Source organism: Apus apus, chromosome 18 (genome assembly GCF_020740795.1).
Source record: "Apus apus isolate bApuApu2 chromosome 18, bApuApu2.pri.cur, whole genome shotgun sequence".
Taxonomy (NCBI): domain Eukaryota; kingdom Metazoa; phylum Chordata; class Aves; order Apodiformes; family Apodidae; genus Apus; species Apus apus.
In genome coordinates, this window is record NC_067299.1 from 6,219,390 (window position 1) to 6,247,181 (window position 27,792).

At 48.0% G+C, this 27,792-nt stretch overlaps 1 protein-coding gene across 1 annotated transcript; it reads right to left on the reverse strand.

The window, feature by feature from the left end:
- Positions 1 to 3,760: 3,760 nt before the first annotated feature.
- On the reverse strand, positions 3,761 to 26,804 carry AKAP1 (A-kinase anchoring protein 1). The gene is made up of 11 exons (XM_051635685.1): positions 26,725 to 26,804; positions 14,015 to 16,005; positions 11,928 to 12,061; positions 10,228 to 10,354; positions 9,547 to 9,677; positions 8,829 to 9,006; positions 8,033 to 8,183; positions 7,408 to 7,475; positions 5,910 to 5,983; positions 5,551 to 5,616; positions 3,761 to 5,400 (listed from the first exon to the last, which is right to left on the reverse strand). The coding sequence occupies exons 2-11, from the start codon at positions 15,981 to 15,983 to the stop codon at positions 5,341 to 5,343; spliced, it is 2,958 nt and encodes a 985-aa protein (XP_051491645.1). The 5' UTR covers positions 15,984 to 16,005; positions 26,725 to 26,804; the 3' UTR covers positions 3,761 to 5,340.
- Positions 26,805 to 27,792: the final 988 nt, after the last annotated feature.

Below are 27,792 nucleotides of genomic sequence, written 5' to 3' on the forward strand. Positions count from 1 at the left end.
AGACAGTTGCCTCTTTGTAAAAAAACGCACTAAATTGTGTTTTTAAGCATCCACATCTACAAGTCCACGTTTCAGGGTGAGCACAGTGAGCTTGCTTCATTTTGGCTAGGGGGAAAAAAATGATCTGATATGGAAAAAATAATCATCTTGCCTCTGTGCAGTGGGGTAGCTCTGTGCAAAAAGGCACAGCTGCTGGAAAAAAAAAGATCCAAGCAAACCAGGGGTCAGTCCCTGCAAATCAAAAGTAACACTTTTTCTTTATCATCTCAAGTCCAGACACTGTGTAAGGGCAAATCTGCACGAGCAGAGATACAATCTGGACCTGCGAGCGGAGGAGAACATCCGAAGCATGTGAATCAAGGTCCTATAGATGTGTCTTATGGCTGAGGATTGTGTGTGTGTCTTCCTGCAAGGACCGGGAGGCTGAACAGCTCGGCGGGGCCGGATCCGTGCGAGCTGCGGGTCGGTGCGGGGCTGCAGTGCCACCTGCTGCGGGGCTGCGGGACGGACCCTCCGAGCACCCGCAGCCCGAGTCCCCTGTTCCCGCGCCTGGGCTCGGCACGGAGCGCTGCTGCTCCCCGGGGGCAGGAAGGGGAGCTGGGGGTGCGCCAAGGGAACGGGGCAAGTAGGAATAAAAGCCCCCAAGAGTAGGAAGGGGCTGGCCCGAGCTCCGCCCGGCTCCTTGCTCTCCGTGTGCACGTGGGGGAGCTGTGAGCCCGTGGGAAACGGGGACAGACCCAGCGTGTTTCCTGCTGGGATTGTGTCTCCGGGCACTCGCTTCCAGCAAGTGTCTGGATGCCTACAGCAAACCTTCAGCTCAGCTGCTCCTCTGGGCCCACGCAGAGCACAGGAGGGGACCTTGGCATAACCAGGAGGTGCTTATGTTGCTCTCTGCTGCTGCGAGTGAAAGAGCATCTCTTGAGAGGGCCAGCAGAGTGGTTCAGGTGCACTTGGAGAGAGACGCAGACACTCTAGACCCAGACAACACACAGGAGAGAAACCCAGATCCACGCATTACTTTGAAAGTGCAGTTTCCCAGAAATGAGGGCACCTCACTTGAAACAGCATGAAACGTCTCATCAGCGTTCTTGAATCCCAGCTGTGGAGCTCAGGTACAAAAAATGATTATCAGACACACACGACACTGAGTTTGGAATCTGGGACATGAACTGAACAAACCAGCGAGTCCCTTTGATTCCATCTCCCCTCCCAGGGGAAGGCTGAATCCTCAATGCAGTCACAGCTACAGCACAACTTCTGTCATCTCCCCCCGGCTTCCTGCGAGGATGGAGAACCTCATCCTAAACACCCAACCCCTTTTTTTAGGCACCAAAACACACACCTGGGCATCTGCAGCAGCTCTTCCATACTCTTGTTTCAGCACAAGGAGGAAAGCTTCTGGCATGGTCACCTCTGACAAGGAAAGGCCCAGGGCTGGGTGTCAGGGGGGAGATGTCTGGTACCGACCAGCTTCCACCTAAGGAGCTAAAAAGACCTCAGATGCCTCAGCCTGGAACAGAGACAGGTGACAGAAGCCAAGTCTGTAAGCTCACAGGCAGCACAGACAAGCCAAAGCAAGGGCCATTACTCACCTTTCCTCAGTATCAGGATGATGGATTAGCCAGGGATGTTTTCAGGCAATTTAGAAAACAAACAGGAAGCACTTTTTTCACCCCCACATAATTAAGTTGTGGGACATACTGACACAGGATGTCGTGAAGGTCAGAAGCACAAATGAACTCAAAACACCATCACACAAATTCACCAAAGGTAGTTTATACATGTCTATTAAGTGCAGCACTTGGCTCAGAAGTCCCTGCATTGCTCACAGATGGAAACTGGGAGTGTGTCAGGGTAAAACTGCTGGGGGGGATCCCTCTTTTGTACCTTTTGCTCCATTTACCTGGGTTACCAGGGAGGTATGGGCCAGGCTGGCCTTTGGTCTGGCTGTTGCTGCGATGACTGGTGTCACCCAGCACAGCCCCAGCACTTCTATCTTACAAGAACCACTTACATTTCCCCTTGGAATCACCCCGATGCCCAATGTAGCCAGAATTTTTTCCTCTCACTTTGCAGCATTGCTGCTTTTTCCTCTGAAGGGGGTGGGGAAGGAAGGAGAGAGGAAGCAGAGGTGACTGAAGCCAAAGCACAGCCCCTGAGGCACTAAACTAAATGCAAGACACATGTTCTTTAATTCTTGCTCAGCAGTCCTTCTGAGGGCCAGCACCAAGATGGGCCCCCCAGATTAGTGTGAAGCAGCAGAATCAAAGTAAAAATTAAGTCTGCAAGTTTGTTGGTTTTTTTTGTTTGTTTGCTGTTTTTTGTTTGTTTGGTTTTTTTTTTAGGAAAAACCCATTGCCAATATAAGTTTCCACCAGGGAATAGCAGAACTGGGCTCCCTGCTGTGCCCAAGCAGGCTGCACACGTGGCTGTGAGAGGGAAGGAGCTGAACTGCTCCCTGTGCCAGGGGTTTGAGTGCCAGTGTCAGACAGGGGCACCATTATTCTCCATCTGCTCCAAAAACACTCCCCTTGCTCAGTCCCTCCTCCCTTACTAAGGAGCCTTTGAGTCGATGCGTCAAAGGAAAAGTCATCTTAGGGCTTTGCCTCAGACTTGGCCCTGGGGCTCAGGACGGTCCGGTAGGAAAGTGCTGGTGCTCCAGGGACAAGCTCCTGCCCAGGCCAGAAGCTGTGGAGCCAGGAAGCCTTGTAGGAAGCACTCCTCATCCCAGGAAAGAGCCTGAAGAGGGGAGGCTTCCAGGGGCTGCTCAGCAGGGGAATGCCAGAGCACGCCTGGTGGCCTGTGGGAAGCTTTCCAAGCAGAAGTTCTAAATGAGGCATCTCCAAAGACATCATTCATTTTACCCGTAATAAAATTACCACTTTTCCAAGGGGAAAGCCCCTTTGAATGGCTTCAGTCAGACTAACCCTGTGGGACAGCTTAGCTCAGATGTACATATGCACAAGCCCACGTTTGCAGCCAAGAATTCCACAGCCCTTTGGGGACCCAGCTGGTATTAGGAGCAGTGTGACCCCTCCAAAACCTGCCCCAGCTACATTCCTGAGGTCTGGCAGGGCACAAAGCACCACTGCTGCATCTTGGAAAGGGAGACACAAATGCAACTTAATTTCAACCTCCTTTGTGCCTTCTCCCCTGCTCTTTTCCAAGCAGGCCATTTTCAACTCCACTCCATCCCAGCAAAGCTGTTCACCCTTGTCCATAATGTGGACAGGCTGCCAAGCCACTGAAGCCACAGAGCTGAAGGACAGACAACCCCCCTCACAGCCACATGACAGCTTTTTCCTCCTCTCAGGAAGAAACTCTGTTCAGGGAAACAGAACTGGCAGGGGGTTTGGAACAGCTCTGCACCAGGGTACCAGGAATGTGCTGACCACCCACCCTGCAAGAAGCCAGCTACCCAATTTCTACCTGGGAGATGATGTCTGATGGTGAAAGCCTTCCCTCAGCAGATACTGGAGGCTAGCAAGGATTCGGAAACCCTGTGAAGTGAAGCCCTCCTTCCTGGGGTGAGAAGAATGGACATTGTCAAACTTTCAAGGCTTTCTAATAAGTAATTCATCATAAAAATACACCCAGTTTTCAACTGGAAGTAAAAGAAACCCTGAGAGATTTGAAGCTGGACCTTCCTGAATCTGTTGAAAAGCCATCAGGATCTTACCTCCCCTGCTTATCCCACTGAGCTCCCTTCCCAGCCCTACATGGCAGGAGGTCAGGAAATGAAGGCTCTTAGTCATCACAGTTTGATTAAGATGGCTTAAAATTCGAGCTTTAATTGAAATGGAAAGAAACATTCCAAGAGGATATATGTTTTATAGATTTAACTGAGTCACCAAATTTAGTTTTCATTGGATGTTACTGCAAACATGAACATTAAATCAGAAGTGCCAAACAGGAGAGAAAAAAAAAAAGAACCAACCATACCATATAAGAAGGGATTGGACCAAATGCTTTTGTAGGCAACTACCCAAACATGTGATGCACTGACATGTTAGCTCATAGGATGTAAGGACATCCTTGGATCCACCTGAAAAAACTTCTGAGGACTGACTACATCAACATTTTCCTGGCAAGTATCTTCTCTGCCAGCAATAAATCCCAGCTCAATACATATCTAAAATGATATACATTAGAGGGCCTGTGTTTAAGAGTATTAAGTCAGCTTAAATTACTTGAGCAAAATTTTTAAATGAGAGAGAAATCTAAAAAGGAGCAAAAAAAAAAATAAATAAATTGAGAGAGAACACCACTGCAAATTAATGCCAAGTTGTTACTTTTTTTTTTAAACAGATCTGTACAGCAACATAGCAAAGAATGCAGTGATCACAATTCAAACCAGACAACAATCTAAGGGAATGCTAATCCTGTATACAGCAGAGCTGAAACACTCCCAACATCCAGAGGCTCCAAATATGCTGGCTACCCTAATGCACTCCAAACCAGTTCTACCTACATAGGACATTTTGGTGTGAAAAAGTTTCAGTAAAGTTCCCTTTGTTTCCAGTGTTTTTTTTCTCTTGTACAAAATATTACAATTTTTTTTATATATATTTACAGATTTGCACAGCTAGAAAAATATAAACTACAATTGGGCTTGGCAATCAGGTCTTTTCTTTAAATACATGACATTTTAGAGCAAAAATTGTAGTGGTAATATATCCTGCACTTTGAGCATCTGCACAGAGAAGCTTTGCCTCCTTAAGCATATCAAGCCTAAAAACCATGACTGCAGTGAGACATGTGCCACTCTAAGTGCAACAAATGCAATTCATTCACCTCCTGGCACAGGAAAGACAAGATGAATGCTGTTTGTGCAGGTTAGTGGCACAATACAGACAAAATCCATAACTGAACATGAAATTCCTTGATTTCATAGGCAGAGCCTGTTAAAAAAAAAAAGGACAATCAATCAATGTGACTTTTAGGAAAAGCAGACACCAAGTTCATGGGGCATTTTACATATCAAACAACACAACCACAGGTGACAATTTGGGGACATTTGCCAGTTTCCAGCAAGCCCCAAGGTTTTCAGGCCTTTTCCATTCAACTTTTGAGCAGAGGCCAGGGAGGATTTTTTGCTTTAAAGCTACAGTATCTGTCATTATGGCTTTGAACACCCCGCCTTTCACTGAGATGAGGTATGTGCTTCTAGTGAAATGGTAACAGTTGAGCAAAACAAGTTTCAATGGACCACAGCTCCACACTCAGGTGTAAACAGGTTTTCTTGGGAAAGGTTGCCAAACCGAATTGTAACAGTGCAACACAAGATTTCTTCTCTTGTTTTGTTCTGCAGAAAGAGTTGTCGAGGCATCTAGGACATTGCTAGTAGTCAAGCCACTGAGCAAAACCTCTTTCCACCAGAGTTCTGTTTACTGACACCACCTAAAGGGAGGTGGAGGGGAAAAAAAAAAGGTAGAAAGGTGAACAAACCACTAGCAAGGAACATCAGCAAGTTCCTAATCAACAATAAAAAGTCTGCATAATCATAAACTCTAACAGTGCTGAAAAAAATAGGTATGTCAACATACACACCTCATCTCCCATCAAGTTCCACAGCTGTATCAGTGGCAGACCTGTTGCACTGTCATAATTTGTGACCTGGAAATACAGGAAAACATTAGTTGGCAGCAGTTCTGGTCTGAGCCACAGAAGATGCAAGGTGAGCATCAGTCACTGCAGATCAGATCATCAACACTTGAACTCGTGTAGGTTGGATGGAATGTAGTTACTGTCAGCAGGAGCTGGGACACAAGAACCCTGCCCAGCAGCCAGGCTCACAACCTCTGGCTTGGGTTTTGATTTTGACACACACAGTGTGGTGTGATAGGGCAGAGAGGGCAACAGCAGCAGCCAAGTCACCAACGAGGCTTTTCCAGAGAGCTCTGACATACCTGAGCCACCAGGACTGCACCTCTGGTCATCTCACTAACAGCAGCATCAGCTTCGGATGAAAAGTGATCCTCGTCTGTGGAAAGAAAAGAGCAGGAGGAAACAAATGACATTCACAGGCTATAAAGCCCAGAAGGGACTATTAAACTCATCTTGTCTAATCTCCTACACAAGTTAAGTCGGAGAACCCTCACCTACTGTTGCTGTAGGCACTTCCTGAAACCAGTCCATTAAGCTGGAGATCACACAAGCATCGTGCCTGGTGGTGCTGCAGGGAAGGATGGAGCTTTCTTTCCAAAGCCACTAGCTAAGTGAACATGAACATGAGTGGCTGATGAATTAGGAGGTTTGAAAGACAGAAAAGTAAACTTTTGCAGTACCTTTAAGCTGTCATTCATATTTTGATCCTTAATAAACTAAGCTCAGGGTTGTCAGGACTTTACTGCCCCTGCACAGAGGGCAATACTGTCAAGAGGAACTCAAAAGCTTTGGTACTGCAGCTGAATGGGGCCAAATGCTCCCTGGGCAAGCACTGGCAGCTCCAGTCCCAGCCTGGACAGCCTCCCCGGGGACTGCTGCAAACTCCACACCTGTCATGCAGCAGGAAACCCTCGTGTTTCAGGCAATACAGCTACAATCTGCACTGCAGACCACACTTGAGTGTTTTCATTTTGAAGGAAAGTTGCTGATTCCCTACCAAATTGCTGGAAAAGAGTGTTTCTCCTCTGTGCTCCCCACCCTGAGGCCATCTCCAGCAGCAAGTGAACTTCATCCAACCCCACAAATACTGAAGGGGGTAGATTATCTCCAAAACACTGACTTCTGTAAAAGCAGCTTCAACCTTGCATGCACCTACAGTCTTGGCAGGGTCTGTGCCTCCTGGCCCTGCCAGCCACAAACCCTAGTGGGGAAACCTGGCCTGACCCTGAGCTCCCACAGCCACCCCTTCCACCCCAGAAGGGCACTTGTTGGACACCAACACAGCTTACAGCTCGCGCACTGCTAGGAATGAAAGAAAAACAGCAAACCAGGAAGCATTTCTAGGCAAGGAGTGACCTTCTGCCAGTGCTCAGAGGGCAGTCTTTTGAAAACTGAACTATACACATCAGTAGTTTTAGTAGGAAAACATCAGATATTTGTCTAGCAGATTAAAAACTAAGTTTGCATTTACAGCTACTCTGTGACAGAAAGCAGCAAAGTAGTTACAGCTCCTCCATCTATACCCTGCCACTCCTGCCTACTTGCTGTTTAGGAGGGTAATTCATCCTCTCCTCCATGCAGGAAAGAGTCCAGACATTTATCTCCTTTCCCCTGGAGTCTGACAGCTTAGGCTGTGCTAGCACATTTAGAAGAATAAAATACGATTTTTCCAATCCTTGTTCTAGTCACACCAGAGGCTGTGCTTGCAACAGGAGGGCGAAAGCTTAGATAGAATCATTGCTTGTACACAGCTGGCATCCATTTAAACCTGCAGGAGGAGTGTCTGGAGAGCTCCATTACCTGGAAGTGGCACCACGTTGTCTAGTAAAACTTCTGCTCCTTGGAAAGGTAGTGATAAAAAGTCAGACCTTAAAAGAAAAGAGAAGCAACCAGAATAAGAACGTGGCTTTAGGTTATGCTTGTATACTTTAATTGATGAATCAATTGCTCTATCAGGAATTCTGTTTAAAATTGATGACAGTAAAATGAAAAAACCAAACTATTCTCCCAGCAAAAACCACCTTCATATGCTCTTCCATCTCTGGGGCACAAGCAAGTTATCTAATGGGCTTGTGTAAAAAAAACCCTCATCTGGTACAGCTTATCCAGGCAATGAGGCTGGGACATAGAGAATCTGAATCCTACTCCTAGCTCATCAATTCACCACACTTTGGGGTGAAGACATCCTTTTGCTCAGTTTCCACACTGAAGTGACAGGAGTTGCAATCTCCTCTCCCCTCCCCTTCAAAGCCTTGCAAGAGCTTGTTGTGCTCCCAAGGAATCCCCACCCACCACTGAGACAAACCTTTCTACCAGTTCCTGCTTTGGCTGTAGAAAAACCTATAAGCAATTCAAACGATAAAGATGCCTCTGATGAAGATTCAAGCCAGATATGGCCTCAGGCCACGGAAGAGGAGCTAGAGACCTGATTTGTCTGAGTGTGTCGACCTTGACTTTGTCATATCCTCCATAGTCCACATATCTGAGCTCCACTTCACCGGTGTCTTCGAAGTAGCTAATAACTTGAGCCCGTAACCATGCCCCATCCAGGCCTGGAGCTGCACAGATAATACCAACTGCAACACATAAGAGGAGAAAGGCTCAGCATAAGTGGATTTCCATAAATCAGCACTTCAAGCACCAGTAGTGCTGCAGTTATCTACTGAGAATCAACAGCATTTCTGATGCTGCTACCATCACCTGTCAACACCCCCACCAGACAAGGCCTGCAGCTGGGACACAGGAGAGATGGGTTTTAGTCTCCAGTCTCTGCCACTTCCATGCTGTCCTACCCAGGTATCCAGTTCCCTTTCAGGCTTTGGTCACTGACACCAAGATCTGTCTCCAAAGAGGAAAGGAAGGGCTGATAACCCCTTCCATGCCACAGACACACTTCACACCATGTGCGGGCACTGATGATCCTATGAAGATTTGGGAGCAGTTCCACACTTTGTCAGCAGAAATGCACCAGATGCCAAGTTGATTAGAAATAACTCAAGATGGACTTCATCTCATTCTAATTTCAACATGCAACTAAGTGGCTGGGGAGGCACTCCAGGGATGAGGTAGGTAAGCCAAAGCAGAGCAACATCTGCACTCCGGCAGCAACTTAGAAGATGCAATGACAACTGAACTATTACATTCTCATCCACTGAAAGCTTCTGAATGATCCTAGAAGTTGTTTCTCAACTGAACAATTTGTGAGCAACCAATTTACTTGCCTTCTACTGGAGTTGGCAGGGTTGGAATTTCAGGTTGAGAATAGCAGGCATACATCTGCTGGTCCAGGCTACGCAAGACGTGGAAAGTGGGATGTGTGTGCTGCTGTAGAAACATGTGTCCTGCATCCACTTGGTTTGCCACGACCACCTCTACAGTGACTCCATCTGGGAGGAACAGCTGTGATGTGGAGGAAAGACACTGCCTTTAGTGTACACTGCAACACAAGCTTCATCCACAGCAACTCCACGTTCCACCTGAGGCTCACAGCCATGGGTGGAAAAGCCTTGCCACTCTGGTATTTCACCTCCAAAGGCTGCTTTGGATCAGGAGGGATCTGGACAGGCTGAGGCCCATTACAGGAGATTTAGCAAGGCTAAGGGTCAGGTCCTGCGCTTGGGTCACACCAACCCCTACCAGCTTGAGGGAGAGTGCTGAAATCTGCCTGGTGGAAAAGGACCTGGAGGTGTTTTCCAATCTAAAGGATTCTATGATTCTACAGGTCTCAGCTCAGGCAGAATGGAAACAGTAGTGAAAGAATGGGTAGATAAATCTGACCTGTAACAGTTACATAAGTTGGAGAAGAGATAGCCACACAAAACCAAACTGGCTTTGAGGGCATCTATGAGCCAGCCACCTGGATTATAGCACACTATGCTGGTGGTAACCAACAACAGCCTTGCACCCTGACACCAGCACAGCCAGCAGCATGGGGCTTACCCAGGCAGTCATAAGGAGGGAATGAAGTGTCAGTGGTGTTGGTGGAGGTAGAGCATAGATGTTGGTGAGACACAGCTCTTTAAATTTCTTGCCAATCAGGCTCAGTACTTTTTCCACTTGATGAGAGGAGCCTGGAAGACAAAAATCCCCCTGAAAGTCTGTTGCACAGATGTGCTGAGGACACTCCCTCCCCATGAAGCAATACAGATACCAGAAGCCTTCTGTGCTACATCAACAGCTTCAGTTTTAATAGATTGGCCATGTAACCTGGTATGAGACCAACATGAGTAAGTCAGACCACCAGGCCCCAGCTTCAAAGAGCTTTAGCCTCCAGTATGAAGCAAATTCACACAACTTTTCAGCCACAATTAATCTAACATCCTTCACAGGCAGAACTACATTTGCTGATACACACCCCACAGCTGCTCCTCCAAGCCTGAAGTCATCCTGTAAAGGTGTTGGTTAAACTACAGCAGCCAAAGATGCTGAAATGCATTCTCACCTCTTGAATGCCAAGGCACAGGTGACTTGGCACAAACCTCTACCATAACAGCGCGGAGCAGAAAAGCTCTGTAAAGCACTGGACTCACAAAGCCACTAAATCTGTTTAAACTCCTTGCCCAGCTAATTAAGGCCCACAAGCTACATATTAGATCATGAATAAAGAGACATTCCACTTACCTTCAATGTGACAGACTTGGGAGTCACGGAAATAAGGCAGTGTTGCAACATAGATTTTGGCACCAGACGCTTGCCTCAAGAAGCTCATAAATCTTCCTTGCTTGCCAATCAAGCGGCCAACTAGCTCCTATATGGAAGAGACAAGGAAGCAACAGTCAGGAAGAGAGACATAGATCATACAGCAGTGTTTCTGTGGTTTATTTCACCCACATTGCCAGTTCCTGTAGTGCAGAGCCAGGCAGGATAAATAGAAGGCAGTACTGGACCAGGGCAGAGCTCAGCTGGTCTGTAAGGAGTGAAGGTAACTACAGATTGGTATTGATAGGTCCATCTTCATCTCTTGTAGAACAACAAAAAGACACAACAGGACAAAACCAGGCCTGGTAAAGGCTTGGCTTCCTACAGACCAGTAAGATCACTGGAAGAGCCTGCCCAGGGAGGTGGCTGAATCATTACTCCTGAAGGAGTTTAAAAGACACATAGATGCGGTGCTGAGGGACATGGTTGAAGCACTAAACTTGGTAGAGTGGGGTTAATGGTTGGTAGAGTCATTTTATGACTGGACTTGATGACCTTAGAGGTCTTTTCCAACCAGACCAATTCTGTGATTCTGAGAATCACATCCTCTTCCAATCTCCCACCACTGTTTCCTGTTTTAAAGCAAGTTACATGCATTTTCCATTCCAATACAAAATACTGAGTTTTAGTGATTTTTAAACAAATTATATTAGCTAATTAGATTAGAAAGGGAGCAGCAAATTCCCAGAAGAGTAAACAAGACTATCATACCCCTCAAAATTTAGAGTCCATGGCAGCTGTGCAGGGTGGTGAAGAGATGTCTGTGCAAGTCCTGTCACTGCCCCTCTCCCACAGGCACCTGTCAATTACTGTCAGAGACCAGACACCAGAGCAGAAGGGCTGGCCTGACTCAGTATGGACCATACAAGGTCAAGCGAGCTACTTGAAGAAAAGTGAGTGTCTGTCTTCACTAACTACTGAAAGAGTTTTCTACTGTGGAACTGCTTCCTTAACCTATGTTTTACTGATGCATTAAAACATGTGCTGCATGTCACAACTGGGCTGATGTGGCCCAAGTGCTCACCCTGCTGGGAGCTGCTGTCTCACCTCACTGGCTGTTGCTATCCAACTCTGTTGAGAAGCAGAACTGCAAGAGCAGCCACACGTGGTTGTGCATATAAAAAGCAGGGAATAAGGTATGGATACAGCCTTAAAAACCACAATCTCTGTCAACCAAAAAGAAAGTTCCCCATAAAGACAGAGATGCAGCAGCTCCACAGGAGAGCTCATATGAGCATTCAGCTTGAGGAAAGGTTTGGACAGGCAAGTGAAATGTTACCCTCCTACATAGTGGAAAGAAAAAAAATATTTCATCACCTGCTCTTAATAACTGCGTACAATCAAAGCCTTCTGAACACTTTCAAAGCATCAGACTAAGACTGGGGTGGAAGACAATGGAGAGTAATAAGTCAAACAACCAGTGTTACCCTGGGCCCAGCCCTGACATGCCTCTCATTTGCAGCTCGTCACTCCTGTCAAGTCCTAATGGGAGCTAAACGCCTAAAAACTCATTGATTTGTTGTTGATCTCCCTGGGATGGCCATGAGCCAGCAGAAGACTGGAAGAACCAGGAGATGGCTGTGTAGAGGGCAGGAGGCACGAGCAGGCCAGCAGATGGTTACCTTGGGGACCTCTATTTCCCAGATAACGAAGTCGGACTTGCTGGGTTCTCCTCCTAGCTTAGAGTTCCGCCGAGTCACTGTCTTCCTCATGGCACAGCCACTGTCCACAAAATCCACGCTATTTATATCTGAACCTACAAGACATGCACACGTGTCAGCATTCAGACAACCCACACAATCCAGCTACCAGACACAAGGCCATGAAAACAATTTCACATAGAGGTTACATTTAGCTCTTCCGGTGGGGCAATGTTGGGATGTTCCTGTGTCATGTTCTCTGGCATTTCAAAAAAGGGTCAAGCCCTGCCACACACAGCCTACTCAAAGTTTCCTTTCACTCCTGGAGAAAAACTTGCACAGCTTCTGAGAATGCTAAAGGAGGGGGCTAGAGCTCAGCAGGAGCCCTTCACACATGGTGACACCTTACACAGCAGCAGAGACACCAGAAGTCAAAGTTTCCAGCTGAATGAGAGCTATGCTATCCTCAAGACTGAGCTGCTGCAGGTATTTTGCATTTTCCCCAGGGCTTCAACAGGAGTTCAGCACACAGGGAGGGACATGCCACCTCTCATCTGCTCTTTGCATGTTCCTGACCCAACATGGGTTGCACAGAGACCTGACTGTCTGGCGTGCTCGCTGCCAGCGGTAGGAATTGCCTCTTGCCCAAATCTGTCATATGCTCAAAGAAACAAGGTGCTAGAGCTGAGCTACATTTTGTTCCCAAACCACCAGCTGATACCAGGAACATTTCTACTTGGGAAGTGGACTAACTCAAACAGCTCGCTCTGGTCAGATTCCAGATACAGTCATGTTGATCCTTCCTCTAGATTAAGCAGCAGCAGCATGAAGATCCTCAGCTGCTTGCAAGTATCCAGACTATCCAGTGCAAGACCAAAGAGAAAAATAACCCAACAGCTGCTTCACATTCGCCACATCTTAGCTAGGAACACAGCACAGATGCACAGAAAGCCAAATACAGACAGTGCAGCTGTTTGCCACAGACTTCCTAGGCAAAGATGAAGATTTGGTCTCACAGCTTGGGGGTGAAGGTTGGCTGTAGGACCTTCTATCCAACATAGACACAGTGTCAACTTTACCTGCTTTATCCAATCTCCCTACCCTTCAGCTGCCTCACTGCAGAGCTCTCAGCCCTTGTCACCACCAGGCTCCACAACACACTCTTGTACTTTCTCATCATACCAGTGTTCACAACAAGTCAGAACCATTTTCTTCCTGTGGTTACTCTCACTAGTGAAAATGTTTTGTGGGTTTAATCCTTAATTGTTGGCAAACTCAATCCCCATGTCTGGCAACAAGCAGTGTTCCTGCTACTTTGTAGCAATTACAAAACACATCCTGTCATCAAGGGTTGTTGGCACCACAGGGCCCTATAAAGGATTTTAACATCCATCCCCAAGGTCACAAGGGCTAACATGTGCTCAGCTTTGTACTCTGCCAGGCACACATTATCCAGGATCTAGAAGGCCTAAGCAACATAGTGACAGATGGGGAAACTCCACGAACATTGCTCCCTGTTGGGATTTCTTGGCACATACCTAACCTTCTAAGCAAAAAGGCTTCAGGATAATTGGTCTGCAACCAACTGATTGTATCAGAATCCAGCCAAGCACTTCATCCAGCAGCACCTCAGAAACCTGCCTTACAACTTCCTTCCAGCAGCAACCCATAAACACAGGTAAGAACCCACCACTTAGCAGAGCCTGAACTGGGCGAAAACCGTTTCTACTAGCAGGTGTTCAACAGCCTGGCCTACATCCAGACACTGTCCATTCCAGTGGGCTACCTGCTCAGCTTTAGACATTAAGGTTTGTGGAAGGGAACCAGGGACCAGCCTGTTCTCCCCTTTGCAGAATACCCTGAGGATCACCCAGCTAACACTGGAGCCTACAGAGATGGGAATTCTGACAGCAAATGCATACCTACCTGCACATGAGGGCTAAATATACATCTGCTGGGGAAGTTAAACATAAAGAGGATTTACCTGAACATGTTCTGAAGCCGAAGGGTTACAGAACATAAAATGCTTGTTCACCATGTTTTTGTAGGAGGATTTTCCAAACCCTTACCTCCCGAGTGGTCTCCATCCGTCTCTGGTGCCCTGCTACATTCATGATGCAAATCTGGACCATCCTCTTCCAGTGTCCCATTACTGTATGGCACTTGGCTGCCTTCAGGTAGCTTCAGAGCAGGTTCTTCACTTGGTTCTGAGCTCTGCTCAGCAGATGTGTCTTGGCTTGTAGATAAGCTCAGCGAGTCCGAATGCTGGCCTGATGTGACAGACAGCGTTGTGTTCTGCAGTGGGTCCTCCACCCTTGACCCACCTTCAGATACATACGTGCTGCACCCAGAGTCCTCCATAACCAAAGCTGACTTGTCCAGTGGCCCTCGATGGTTTTTCACAGGAGTCTGATCAACTCCTTGGGACCCACTGCACACATGGCTCTTCCTCCGACAGTCTTTTGTGTCTCTCTGAACAGGGCAGGAGAAGCAGCCGTGTGAGGAACAGCTGGAGCCTGTCACACTCTGATCCCGCTCCTCTGTCTGCAGGGATATCATTCTTGCAGCATCACTCTTCACAGCAACGTTCTCCTCTGTTCCTGCAGCTTCCTCCACAAGCACCTGATCAGAGGAAACAACACTTGCTGCCTTCAGAGGCCTCTCAGCTCGGCTGGCAGCAGCCTGGCAGATCTGAGTGGACACGTCACTTGCAGAACCAGACAGCACTTCCCCACTGCACGAACAGCTCTTCATCTGACAGTCTTTTGTGTCCCCCTGAACAGGGCAGGAAAAGCAGCCATGTGAGAGACAGCTGGAGTCTGTCACACTCTGATCCTGCTCCTCTGTCTGCAGGGATGTTGGTACTGCAGCATCACTCTTCACAGCAACGTTCTGACCAGCTGCTGGAGCCTCCTCCACAAGCATCTGATCAGAGGGAACACGGTTTGCCATCTCCAGAGGTCTCTCAACTTGGCTGGCAGCAGTCTGGCAGATCCAAGTGGGCACATCACTTGTAGAACCAGACAGCACTTCCTCAGTTGCTGCCAAAATAACCTTGGAAATTATCTGTATTGCTACTTGCTCAATTTTCTCAACTTCTTCTTTGTCCAAACTCACTCCTCCCACGTTGTCTCTTTCCAATTCATGTCCTTTCAGCTGCGTGTCCTTCTTCTGACATACAGGTACAGTTCTGGCAATTGATTCAGACATCTCTTCTTTCCTGGACTGCTCCAAACAGGCAGACCCCAAACTATCTGGTAACATGCTCACTGCAGAATCCTTGTGACTTGATACAACTTCAACTTCATTACTGAGAAAGGCTTGTGGGGTATTGGCTTCCTTCTCTAATCCCAAGCCGGGGGCGGTCACAGAGCCAGTATCTGACAGCACAATGTCTGGCACCTGGCTTTCCTTAGGGGGCTTAAATGAAGACTCATCTGACTGCTCTGCATTGCTGATCTTCTCCGTGATTCCCAAAGACTCCTGTGTCAGTGTCACTGATGCTGTTGGCCACTGATGTTGGTTTGCACGAGGGCCTGAATCCCGTGCAAGGCTGACAGCAGCACCGCTGCGACACCGCCCGCTCTTGGAGATCAGAAGGGGAGAAACACCAGCAGCAGCTCTGCTTTCATCTCGAGATCCTATCGTTTCTAGTTTTTCACTGTCGTCCTCAAGGGTGCTGGGCTGAACTGTAGTTACTGACAGGCCTGGAAGGTCCTGTGAGAGATCTGGCCTCTCGTGAGTGTGACACAGAAGAGAGGGCGTCGTCAACCCCGCTGAGAGCAGGGAGGTCGAGGGTTTGTTTTCTGGGCATCCCTCTTCCGAGGAGAGAGGCCGTCTTTGAGGAACACATGCTGCTGCTTTGGGTGATGAACCATTCTCTCGCACTTCTTCCTGCTGCTCTTCTTCGATGGCTGTTGCTTGTTTGCTGGGAGAGCTGGCATGTTTTTTTCTACGGGAATAGATCCACCAGTAGCCAAGAAGCGCCAGCACTCCAGGTATGGCGTATGGGAGGACGCTGCGGAAGCGTAAAGCCATTTTACAGAGCCTCAGCAATTACCTAGAAGGTGAAAGAGAAACCATGTTAGAATAGTCACAGGGAAGGTAAAAGGAAGGCTAAAGTTTCATGAATGCTTTGAGGGATTTCTGTGAGCATGAACAGGCTTGTTTTCCAGCTGCTCTTTACATTCACATCTCTGCTTAACCAGCAGACCACAAAACAAGATTCTCACCTAAGACGAGAGATATCTGGACATTTCTCAACATTATACTCAGCAATTTCACCTCACCTTTACACTCAAACCAATTTGCCCTATTTCTCCTGCCTCACCTTGGCAGGTCTGTGCTACACACCAGCACGGCATCCAGCAGTGCAAGTTTCTCCAGCACCAGGCTGGGTTCACAACACAGCTGGACCACAAGCATGCCAGGACACACTCGATACTCTGCAGCATCACATTCCTGAGAGTCTCCTAGGCTGACAACACACACTTCTCTACAACACAACAACTCACTGAAGGTGAAGTGCTTTGCAAACATCCTCGTCCCCAGCAGCACTGCAGGAGGCTGCAGTGCAGGCGCACGACAGAGCTCTGCAGTTAAGTAGAAGCTAAACAGCAACCACAGCTACTCCTTTTACTGCAACACACACAGTGTAGAAACTCCAAAACAAAGAGCAACTACAGCCTGATGAAGCACGTGTCTCCCAATAACCAGAACTCCCTCCAAAAGATTTCAGTAGTGAAGATGGAAAATAGGCTATAACACCTTGTAATCAAAGAATGTTTTGAGTGGGAAGGGACCTTCAAGATCATCCAGTCCCAATCCCCCTGCACGGGCAGGGACACCTCCCACCAGCCCAGGCTGCTCCAAGCCCCATCCAACCTGCCCTTCAACACTGCCAGGGATGGGACAGCCACAGCTTCTCTGGACAACCTGGGCCAGTGTCTCACCACCCTCACAGGGAAGAATTTCTTCCTGATGTCTAACCTAAATCTCCCCCCTTCCTATTTTAATCCACTACCCCTCATCCTCTCACTACAAGCCCTAGTAAAAAGTCCCTCCCCAGCTTTCCTGTAGCCCCTTCAGATAGTGGAAAGCCGCTATGAGGTCTCCCCAGAGAGGTATTTGTCCAGCAAAAAATCATCTGGGTAATAACATTACTCCTCAGGAACCTAGCTCCAAAGTTTGTTCTACATCTGCATTTACTACACTGGCAGCTGCTGCTCCTCTAGCTTTCTAGAGTTGAAATCTGTCTCTTTTACCCTAAAAAGTGTGTGAACCCTGCCTGGACAACACCAAGACCCATGTCCCAGTCATGTTCCTCCATTGCCAAGTCCCACCTGGGTTATACAGGGCAGGGCTGACATGCCTTTCCTTTTCCTTAAGGAAGATCTACAGCTGGAACACAAAGCTAAACAGTTATCCATGTCCCCAAAACAGCCTTGCTGCCAAGCACTTACAGTTTATATTATCACTGAACAGGAATTAAAGCAAAACACCACGTGCCTGAGGATGCTTACACACGACATACTTTTCTCCAAACAGGTCTCAAGACTTTTGCCAATGAGCAACCAAAATAAAGACTGTTTTCAGGAGATAGCAAAGTCCTAGAACTGGGAACCGCCTACTGGGAAAGAGCATTATCTAGTTCCTCTTTATAAACCTAATATTTCTTGGATAAGAGAAGACAATCAAGTCTGTCTGTTGACTGTGCTTAGTCTGTCTCAACCAGAAAAAAAAAAATTGTTATCAGAGCAAGAGTTCTGACCAGGGCTTCCAAACACAATTCTCCTTCGGGGCCTTGATTTTCACAAGAAGCTGATTACCTCTAGCTGAGGGACAAAAACATGCCTCCCTCAGGCTCAGACTGAGCATCCAAGCCTTTGATAATTTAACATTCACTCCAGATTTCTCACCTCCTCCAGCCACACCCTCCCATCCCACAGGAACAAACACACAGCTTTATTTCCAAGTTAGCTTGGATACCAGCCTTGCTCCTGTACTGTTCACCAGGGCACTTATGACCGAGGCAAGTAAATAAATGAATGGCAGAAACAGCTACTAGAAAACTTCTTGCTCAATCCTAAATCAAAGGTCAGCTCTAGATATGATTTAAGAAATCCAGTAACATCTCCAGGATATCACAGATGAGGTATTTATGTTGTTTTATACAGAAAACTAGATTGTGTTTATTGGACATTCATATCTGGTACCTTCTAAATCCAAGTTACTTCCAGCTGCTTTTATGCAGTCAGGGAGCAGGGCTCACTGATGAGGATGAACTTTCAGTTAACAGCAACATCTAAGATTTAGAATTAAAAAACCCCAAACCTATGCAGTAATTTGGACATTTATCTTTTAACTTTGTAAATGGCAAGGGTGAAGCCTGGACATTCCCAAGACAAAAGGTTCACATTTATGCTCACCAGCACAATGGCACATTGTGAGCCAAAGGCAAGTGCTCATCTGCCGCCTGTTTAAGTTGTTGTAATTAATGCAGAACCACCCTACAAGCTGTCTCACAAGCACACCACAAACCCAAATTAAAGTAGCTCACACAAGTCCATTCCCAGCAAGCTTTCCTGATTAAACAGAGAGTCCTATTATTATCCAATTCCTTATTAAGTTGCACCAACTGCACCAACAACAGTCCCACACAATTCTCCAGTGCAGGAAGACAGTAGCAGGATGCCCCAAAGAGGGACAGGCCTGTCCTGAAGCCTGGCAGACAAAACAGTTCTAAGGAGTAATCTTAAGCATTAGTATAATTTAAGATTAAAATCTTAACTCTTCTGTAATATTTAGGTCAGTGGGGACTGGTGGATTAGCTGAATGCTCCTTGCAAAGCTTACTCCATTTCATGGTTTTGATTTGACTAGTTTCAGCAAGAGCTGCATTATCCGGTCAGTGATTGTCTTTAGTAGGAATTCCACATCCTTCCATCAAGGAGAAAGGGACAAAAGGCAGTTGCTCTGCACAAGATGCCAGCGACATCCTAAAGCACTGGGGTGGTGAGGGGACAGCTTAACACCAACAAACACCTCTCCTTACATAAACATGATCAGAAGACTTTGGTGGCCTGATTTTAACATGCCGGTCACAACACCCCTTTTGATGCGATGCCTGGGAGATGGCTGCTTTTTAACCTGCTCAGCCAAACAGTTGTAAGACACAGGGCACACTTTTTATTTCTCCACAGGAGAGCTCCTAAAGCCCACATGTGTTTTCCAACATGTTAAAGAGTGACAGAACCCTCTCCCCATTGCCAACCTGACAGCCAGTTCAGGACTGCAGGGGCAATGGGAGCATTTAAACACACGGAGGGAAGAAAGCCTGGGATTTTCCTGCCAGCAGCAGAACAGAAAATGGCAACTTGTCAAATCACATGGCCTTAAGCACTGCCAAAGTGGAGGGAGCCTGGCCCAAGAGTCCTTGCACTCTCCAGGCAGGAGAAGCCAGCTGGGGAAGCACAGCAGCTCCAGAGGCTTTGGACCGGAGATGATCAGCTTGAAAAAGCCAGGACCAGCGTGAAGCACTGGATGCTCTGGAGCTGTTTCCAAGTGTCCAGGGCCTCATGCAGCCCCACACCAAAAATAGTGCAGAGCTCACACACTGTACATGCTCACCCTGCACCACCAGTCACTTCCTTCTGGCATGTCAGGAATCTGGTCTAAATGTCACACCTTACAGCGAGGCACGGCCAGAGAGCTACAGCTAGGACATGAGACTTTTCCAACTTGCTAAATAATCCCCACAGTAGGTCAGGATGGGATTAAGACACCATGGGGAGACACAGTAGGGGTCAGCCAGCTCTCCAAATCTGTATCCTGACTTGATTTATGGAAAACTCCTGGTAAAGATGAGGGAGATGAGGACAAGAACAAATGCACATGCCCGCCCAGCTTAAAAAAAAAAAGCCAAGGACAGTCAACTTATTCCACTTATTCACATTAGGGTCCCAGAAAAGCTTTAAGCCACCTTGTTTCCCTAGCCAGGACAAACAACCCTTAAGTACACACATCCTTATAAGGTTAGAAATGTTTGCACCAGGCTCACAGAGAAGACAGATAATTCATTCTCAAGGTCCAAGAGGAGAGTTCAACAAGCACTCACTCCAGATTTTCAGGGCTTTCTGTGCACAAGAAGCTCTGTTCTGAGGGCAAGCAGCTTCAGGTCTCTACAGCACGAGAGTCAAGGACAATTCCCAAGTGGCTGAGCCCCATGCTCTGCAGGGACAGACACCAGAGTGCTGCTAGTCCCCTCCAATACTCCCCTTCTGCCCCAGCACCTAAGAGGTTACACCTCCAGACCCAAAGAGCACTAGAAAACAAGGCTGGAACTAAAGACTGTCCTGAAGGATCACAGGGCAAACAAGCAGGCAGCTAAGTTGGAAAAGCAGCTTCAACAGCAAGCCCAGGATGCCTCCCTACAAACTCTTTAGTTAGCAATACAGCACTCGGGAAATAAATACTATCTGGGTGAAAGAGAACTGCACAAGGCTGGCACAGTTCAAACTAAATGGGACCACGTGGGCTCTTAAAATTTTCCATGCTAAAAATAACCAGTAGCACATGCTCTGCCTTGCAGGAGGCATAAGAAGAGAAGTTGACAAAAGCATGAAGAACTGGAGGGCCTAACATTAAGATAAAAATAAGAGAAATTACTGCACAGAAACAGACATAGAAAGACTTAATCGACATACACTTGTGTTATCACTATCAAAACAAACATCAGCCATAGGTGAAAGCTCAGAAAACATGACTCAGTAGCCACAAAGATCCAAAGACAGGTAGGAGCCAGGCAAGCAAGATCTCAAACTGGATGGCACTTGTTTTTAAAAAGAAGTGAACAGGTAAGTTTCTCTAAACATAAATAATTAAAGGTAAGTGCTCTGCAACAACTTCTGCTTCAAACAGCAGTACTGAGACAAGAGCACCAAGAGATACCACCTCTTCCCAACCCAGTCAACATGGGCAGCAGAGCTCAAGAAACAGCCTATGAATGAAAACTATTAATGAAGCCTCTCAGCCTTGAAATATTGAAGAACCAACAGTCCCATTTGCAGAGGGATAAATTATGACATAAGTAAAAGGCTGAAAAAGCTGGTTGTTGTAGAGCTAAACTAGAGCTCTGGAACAAGAAACACCTCTGACACCAGGCTGCCTTTTATCTCCAAGATAAAAACTGCTTTCAGTGTAATCACCAGTGTCCCTAAAACAGCTCACTCCCCTCCTTTGCAGCTGAAACTGCTACATTGTTAGCCCAGGATTTATTAATATTTTATTTTACAGTTGCTGCTTCTGTGTATTTTCTCCCACTCGGGAGCCCAGCAGCAGCCCAGCACAGCTCCAGCAGTATCACTTCTAGGGCCAAAGCAGGACTCTCAAGAGCTCCCATTTACACACTCAAAAGCAGAGGTTTACAATAAAAAGATCAGCTTAGCCAAGCTGTAATGTGTTTTTATAGATGTTTTAGAAATCACCAGGAAGCTCATATACAGACAAACACCAACCACAGCAGCCTTCACCACCTGCACTGCCTCTTGGTTTAACACAGGGCCCCAAGTTGATCACCCTGCTCTGCAGTAAGCCACAGGTTACACTTTTTAATTAACATCAACCCTATCAGATTATCAAACTCCTTGTGGCACTTTATATCTTGTTACCTTCCTGCTCCAATTGTTTCATTATTTATAGTTTCACCAACCAAGGCAGTGTCTCCAAGTGAATCCTCTATTACAGAGGAATGCAAGATCAATTTTTCACTGCTTTGCCAGAAAGGTATCTCAGATACAGAAGCAAACTTCAGAAACCACTTCTGCACCACTTTACCAATACCACCTTTATCTTTCTTGGCTACTCCTCAACATTTGGTGGAGGTTTTCAGGGGTTTTTTTTGCCAGTTTTGGAGTCCACTCCAGAAGCAGAGCCAGACCAAATGTTCTGCTTCTTGAAGCTAGCCAAAAGACTTTAGAACATAAACCACCTTTCCATTGTCACCTGGCCTTACACTGCAGAGAAACTCCCCTGACACAAGCTAACTCACTCTGCACAGGTAGCTCTGGCAAGGGAGCCAACACCACTTTCACAGCCAAGAGGCTAAGACACCAGTTACTGGGATTCTTTCTGAACAATTCCTTACCTCTTCAGCACACCTACCAGTCCAGATTCAGCTCCTAAAAGCATTTTGCATAAGAGACTAAACAGAATCAGTCCTCCATGGTACAGGCAAAGCAGCTTTTATTACCCCTACAACCTACCAATACATTACATTCTTCCAATATCCAGGTTTTATAATTCTCTATTCTTTCTGCATTTTCACCCAGGTTAGAATAAGAACAAATTACTTTGCAGAATTTCAAAACAAATACATCCAATACTTATTGTTCAGTGTTTGCTTCTACACCAATAAATCTAATGCAGCCCTTGCTATGGACAACATAGTTTAGGATTCACTACAGGTGTAGGTTAGAAATTGAACTTTAAAAGCAATCAGCTAAGTCAAATGCCTGGTGTCTTTATCAATTTCCACAGAACAGGGATGCACAACACCCAGGGCAGAGACTAAACTAACCAAAGGCTTTCAATATACTCTGCACATGAGTCAAAAAACAGACCTGAATTTTCAAGGAGACAGAGGGATGAGGTTTACACCACAACACACTGATACTGCTGCAAGAGACAACGAGTAAAGCTGCAGCCCTGAGACCAAAGAGGTACACGGGGCACAGCACCAAGACCTGCTCCCTGGGAGGTTTCCTCCAGCAACGAGACCTTGATAAACTGCTTCTCAAAACAAAAGCTGGACTAGATTTCCAGAGAAAAGCAAAAAGTGGAGCTGTTCAGATGGAAGCTCAGAGCTTGGCTTGCTGAGAAGAAGCTGCAGAAGCACAGAGAGGGAGAGCATCTGTGGGAAAGGCCCTCTATATTCATCTGCACTAGGAAGAAACAGCAGAGGTTTCACTAAGAGTCATTTAGACTTAACAAGCAGGAAGATAACTTCTATGCATTAACAAACTTGCTACAAGAAGTTACACAACATATTTGAGACCTAATCAGAGAGAGACAGGCTCCACTTTGATCTGGATTACAGCAGCACCTACAAGCCCTCGCCCAAATGACGCTGGGGACTGTTCTCGTCCACAGAATTGCTTCCCCAAAGACTGCAGGCTGCCTCCTTTCCTCAGCTTTGGCAGGCCTTTTCTTAAAAGAAAGCAAAGCCAAGACAGATTAAGTCACCCTCCTACAGTCACATCAAGCTGGTGGAAACAAAACAAATGGCAAAGAGGTACTGAGAAGACAGGAGCCCATCCTCTTTACCAGGCAACAAATAGAACACTACACTCCATCCAACCTGAAATCTTTCAGGGGAGAGATGTGCAGATTTATTTCCCAGACACCAAAACCATTCTTCCTAACCCTGTATTTCCATGTGAAACGGAATGCAAGACCAAGCCCATAATAAAAGAGGCTCCTCTCTAAGGAAGGGGAAACTGTAGGATCACAGCCCTAAGATTTATGGGGATACATACTCCAATCCTTGTTCCAGAGACTTCAAGTTTCCAATTCACAGATTTATCCCCAGGCCAAGCTAATGCCCCCGACACAAGAGACACATGCAGATCATGAGCTTATGCCAGGAACTGCTGCTATTTATACCCAGGGAGTCAAAACCAGCCATAGCACATGGTAACTTTCTCCTCCTCGTTGTAAGGTGGCAGCAGAGGTCAAAGGCAACCCAGACCTCAGGTCTGCAGCAGGGATTTGCTGGCTGAAGAATGATTTTAAATTATCTTTTATGAAAGATTCAACTCTGCTAATAGTAATGTACAGGACCCATAAATTCAGAGCCAGCTTCCAGCCAGGGTACAAAATGCAGAAGTAGCACAGTTAAACACAATCCATGCAGTGGACAATTTAAAAACAAACAAACAAACAAAACAACCCCACAGTAAAACAGTCAAAGAGAGATCACTTGCAAAAGCAGTGATTGACATGCAAACATTCCACCTTCAGCAATCCCCATGGGAAGCAAACTCAACTGCTTTAATTTCCACAAAATATAAAGCACCTGCTGAATAAAACAGCTTCTTCCAAGTATCTGAAAGTGGCTGCCCAAAGTTAATCATCACTTCATGAAGTTTAACCAGTCATTTGCATTAAGTGGTCCACAGACCCATAGTAGTTAGAAAACAGGATTTTAAAAAGGCTAGTCATTAGATCTGAAAAATTAAACCATTAAAAGTAATTAATGTTTTAATTATCTCCTTTTTTTACTTCTAGATGCTGATAAGGTCACCTGGGATACCAATCCTGACTTTATTACAGTCTCCCTGGACACCAGAAATACCTTAAATAATGTTTTTCACCAGTTAAGTGTACATGAAAGATGAGAGCCATAGATAAATGGGGTATGCTGATTTTAAATCAATATGCTCTTCAGACAACTACTACTGCAAAAGTACAGTTGCTCTCAAATACCCCTGAAGTCAGCCTGTAATGTTTTCAAAATGAACACAAAACTCTCAATGTAGCAAATCAGCTGCTTCTGCTCTGAAGAGCTTTGGCTGCAATCCTCAAACAAACTCCTGCCACAGTTAACTGCCAAGAGAATCTGCAGGAACTGGGAACTGAGGTATTGTGGTGGGTCTGAACTGCAGATGCCTTCACCTCACACCCTGGGCAGGGAGGGAAATTCCCCCTCTCATTTCAGGCACTGTGGAATGTCTAGGTTAAAGCCAAGGCTTTCTAGACAGGTGATAATTTTCAGTCTTGGCATCTCAAAGCATCTCCAAAAACTAAACTCAGTGACACTAAGAAGACACCTAAGGAAGCAGCAGCTACAAAACACACAACCGGGTTCCTGCAGCACTGTCCACACCCCACAACGGCTTTCAAATCTGAGAGCAAAGAGCAGAGATACTGTTACTGTGGTGAGATTCACCTGCCTGAATCCCCCAGCACTGGAGTCCCACAAGAGCTTTTCAAAGTCCTTCAAGAGCTCAATGAAGCACTGAAACAGAAGCTGAGGGACTGTCAGACAGTGGCACCAGGACAGCAAACAATGCAATAAGGTGGATTCTAGCAAGCATCAAGCACAACTCAAGCTCTACAGGCTCCTTGCTCCTTTTCACTTACTAAAAAGTTGCCTTTCCCCTCAGTGCACTAGGCAGCACATGCAAGCAAAGCAATTAATCCAGAACTAAACTGTGCCTTCAAGATACACACAGCAAAGCTGTGCTACCTTTATTCAGAATCACAGGTACCTTGGATGACCAGGTGACAGGTACAGTAGCACAGCAGATGCCTGCACAGAATTTCACCCTTTACAGAGGAAGCTCATTAAAGAGTGAAGAGGTTAAGTGACCTGAACTGGGTCACACAGTGACCGCTGATAGAGGAACAAGCTCAGCCTAGTTGCTCTGACAGCTCTGATCCATGTGCTACCAGGAGAAAGCCATCCATCCCTCCCTCCCTCCCTCTCTCCCCTCAGCAGCCTTGCAGCCTGCCATGTGCTCTTCCTTGGCTGTACACACACACACAGGGCTGGAACTCAGTAGATCATTCACAAGCACAAAGCAAACAGGAGGAAAGTCAAATTACCATCTCCTGCTACCACTTTCCCCAGCAACAAGCCCTTTCCTTTCACCTGAGACAAAGTCCACAGAGGCTCTGATAATGCTCAGCAGGTGCCAGCACAACCACTGACCCTGGAAGCACAGAAAGTCAGAATTACCCCCATTCTGCAGCCCCTCACTCTTCCCTAACAGACAGGCTGTGCTCACATGCAGCTTTTGATGCCATTTCCTACTATTACAGACAATTTTCGTGAAAAAGATGCTCGCTCATTTTGTGCTCCCTGCTTCATGGTGTAACTTTCTCAGCTGTGATAACAAACTTAGCCAGACATGGATCAAGCTGCCCAATTCTGCAACACAAGTAACTTAGGTCTAATGTGCTTCAAGGAGCAGGATAAAACAGTAAGGAAAAAAAAAAGTTAAGCAAGAAGTATTCTACCAGGAGCCAGGCTACTGAAACATTATTTCCTCAACAGCAATATCACTTAATTATTCTGCTCCTGATTATAGTCCGTGGTGGCCTGCAAACATACAGAAGCCACTGCAATCCATGAGAGGTTTGCTAATGACAGTTTTAATCAGCTCTGCCCATAACACAAGCAAGCCCTGCCATACCAGACACACAAGAGACAACACAAGGCATCTTCATCTCTCCTGCCAAGCCTGCAACACTCATGTCACCCCTCCCTCTCACTCCTAAGCAGCCCCAGCACGGTTTGCAGCGGGGATGAATCACATTCATCACCGACTCACACAATTCCTCCGGCCTGTTTCTCCCACGGATGCACTAATTGACTTTGCTACTGGGGAGTAAGAAATAAGTAGTACAAGGTATGGAAAGGCACTGAAACCTGCCCAGCTGCCACTTACTTCGCCGAGGGGCCCAGAGGAGCCCCCGTTCCCCGCCGCAGGCTCCGGCCCCCCCTGCTCGCAGCCCCCCCCCGCCGGGGGTGGCCCCCCCCCCCCCCCCGGCAGGACCGGCCCCGGGCCCCGCCGGGGTGACCTCCGGGCCAGGCCGGGGGCCGAGGGCGGCGGCTCTGACCTTGCGCTCCGCGGAACGGCTCCCGCGGCGGGCACGGCCCGAGGAGCGGCGGGCGGGACGGACAGCGCGGCCAGAGCCCCCGCGCCGCGCTGAGGGGAGGGGAGCCCGCCGGCTGACAGCGCGGGCCCCGCCAGCGCCCGACCCGCGCCGCTACTTACAGGCGGTCCCGCGCGGCCCGTCCGGAGCAGCCGCAGCCCCGGAGCGGCCCCGCTCCGGTCCGGCCCAGCCCCGGCCCCGGTCCCGGTCCCGTCCCGGCCCCCCCGCCCGCCGAGCCCACGTGCACGCGCCGGGCCGCGGGGCAGGACATGCAGCGCCTCGCGCCGCCCCGCCCGCCCCGCCCCTCTCGCGAGAGCACCGCCCGGCCCCGGCCCCACCCCCCCCCCCCCCGCGCGCCTGCGCGCTGCCCCGCCCCGCCCTCCGCGCGCGCGCGCGCGCCCGGGGAGCGCGGCTGGTCCCGGGGGGCTCGGTCAGGCCGGGTGGCTCCGCCGGTCCCCGCGGTGTCTGTCGCTCCCCCGCGCCTCGCCAGCCCCGCAGCCCGCGAGGGGAACGGAGGGTTTCGCAGAGGCGGGTTCGGCGCGGCCCTGCGGGCTCCCGGCCTGTCCCCGCCGCCCGGGCCGGCCCCGCGGCTCCGGTACGCGCTGCCTCTTGCCGGCAGGACCCGCCGCTCCTGCTGCGGCCCCGCCTTGGGCACCTGGTTCAGCCCCCGGCAGGGCTCGGGGCTCCGCGGCTCTTGCCTCGCTCGGCCCTGCAGCAGCGCCCTGACCCGCTCCAGCTGCTCAGCCCCGCTCTCCGCTGGGATCGTCGGGCTCATCCCGGAGCTGAAGCACTTGGGTTGTCTCCAAACGCGGGCAGACCCCGCTGGCTCCCTCCGCGCTGCTCGGACAAGCCAGCAGAGGTGAACCCGCCTTGTGCGAGCTTTTAAGTCAAGTCTGCAAGTGCTCAGCTGGCGGCGAAACGTTAGGCAGGAAAGCAGACCCCTTGGTTTGCAGCGACAGCAGCTGGGATCGATCTGCCAGGGCTTGAGGCAGCACCAGAAATGAAGATGCCTGTTTGGGCGAGGCGGCTGCTCAGCTGCAGCAGCACCAAGCTGGAATTAGTGGATGCTGTTCATCGTATTGCTAAATACTCGCGACGTTTTCCCCCCAGAGCTTTTTGCATCCCTAAAGAAAACTCGGCGTGAACATGATTCCTGTGTCCCAAGGAATCTCTTCAGGATTTGGTGGGGG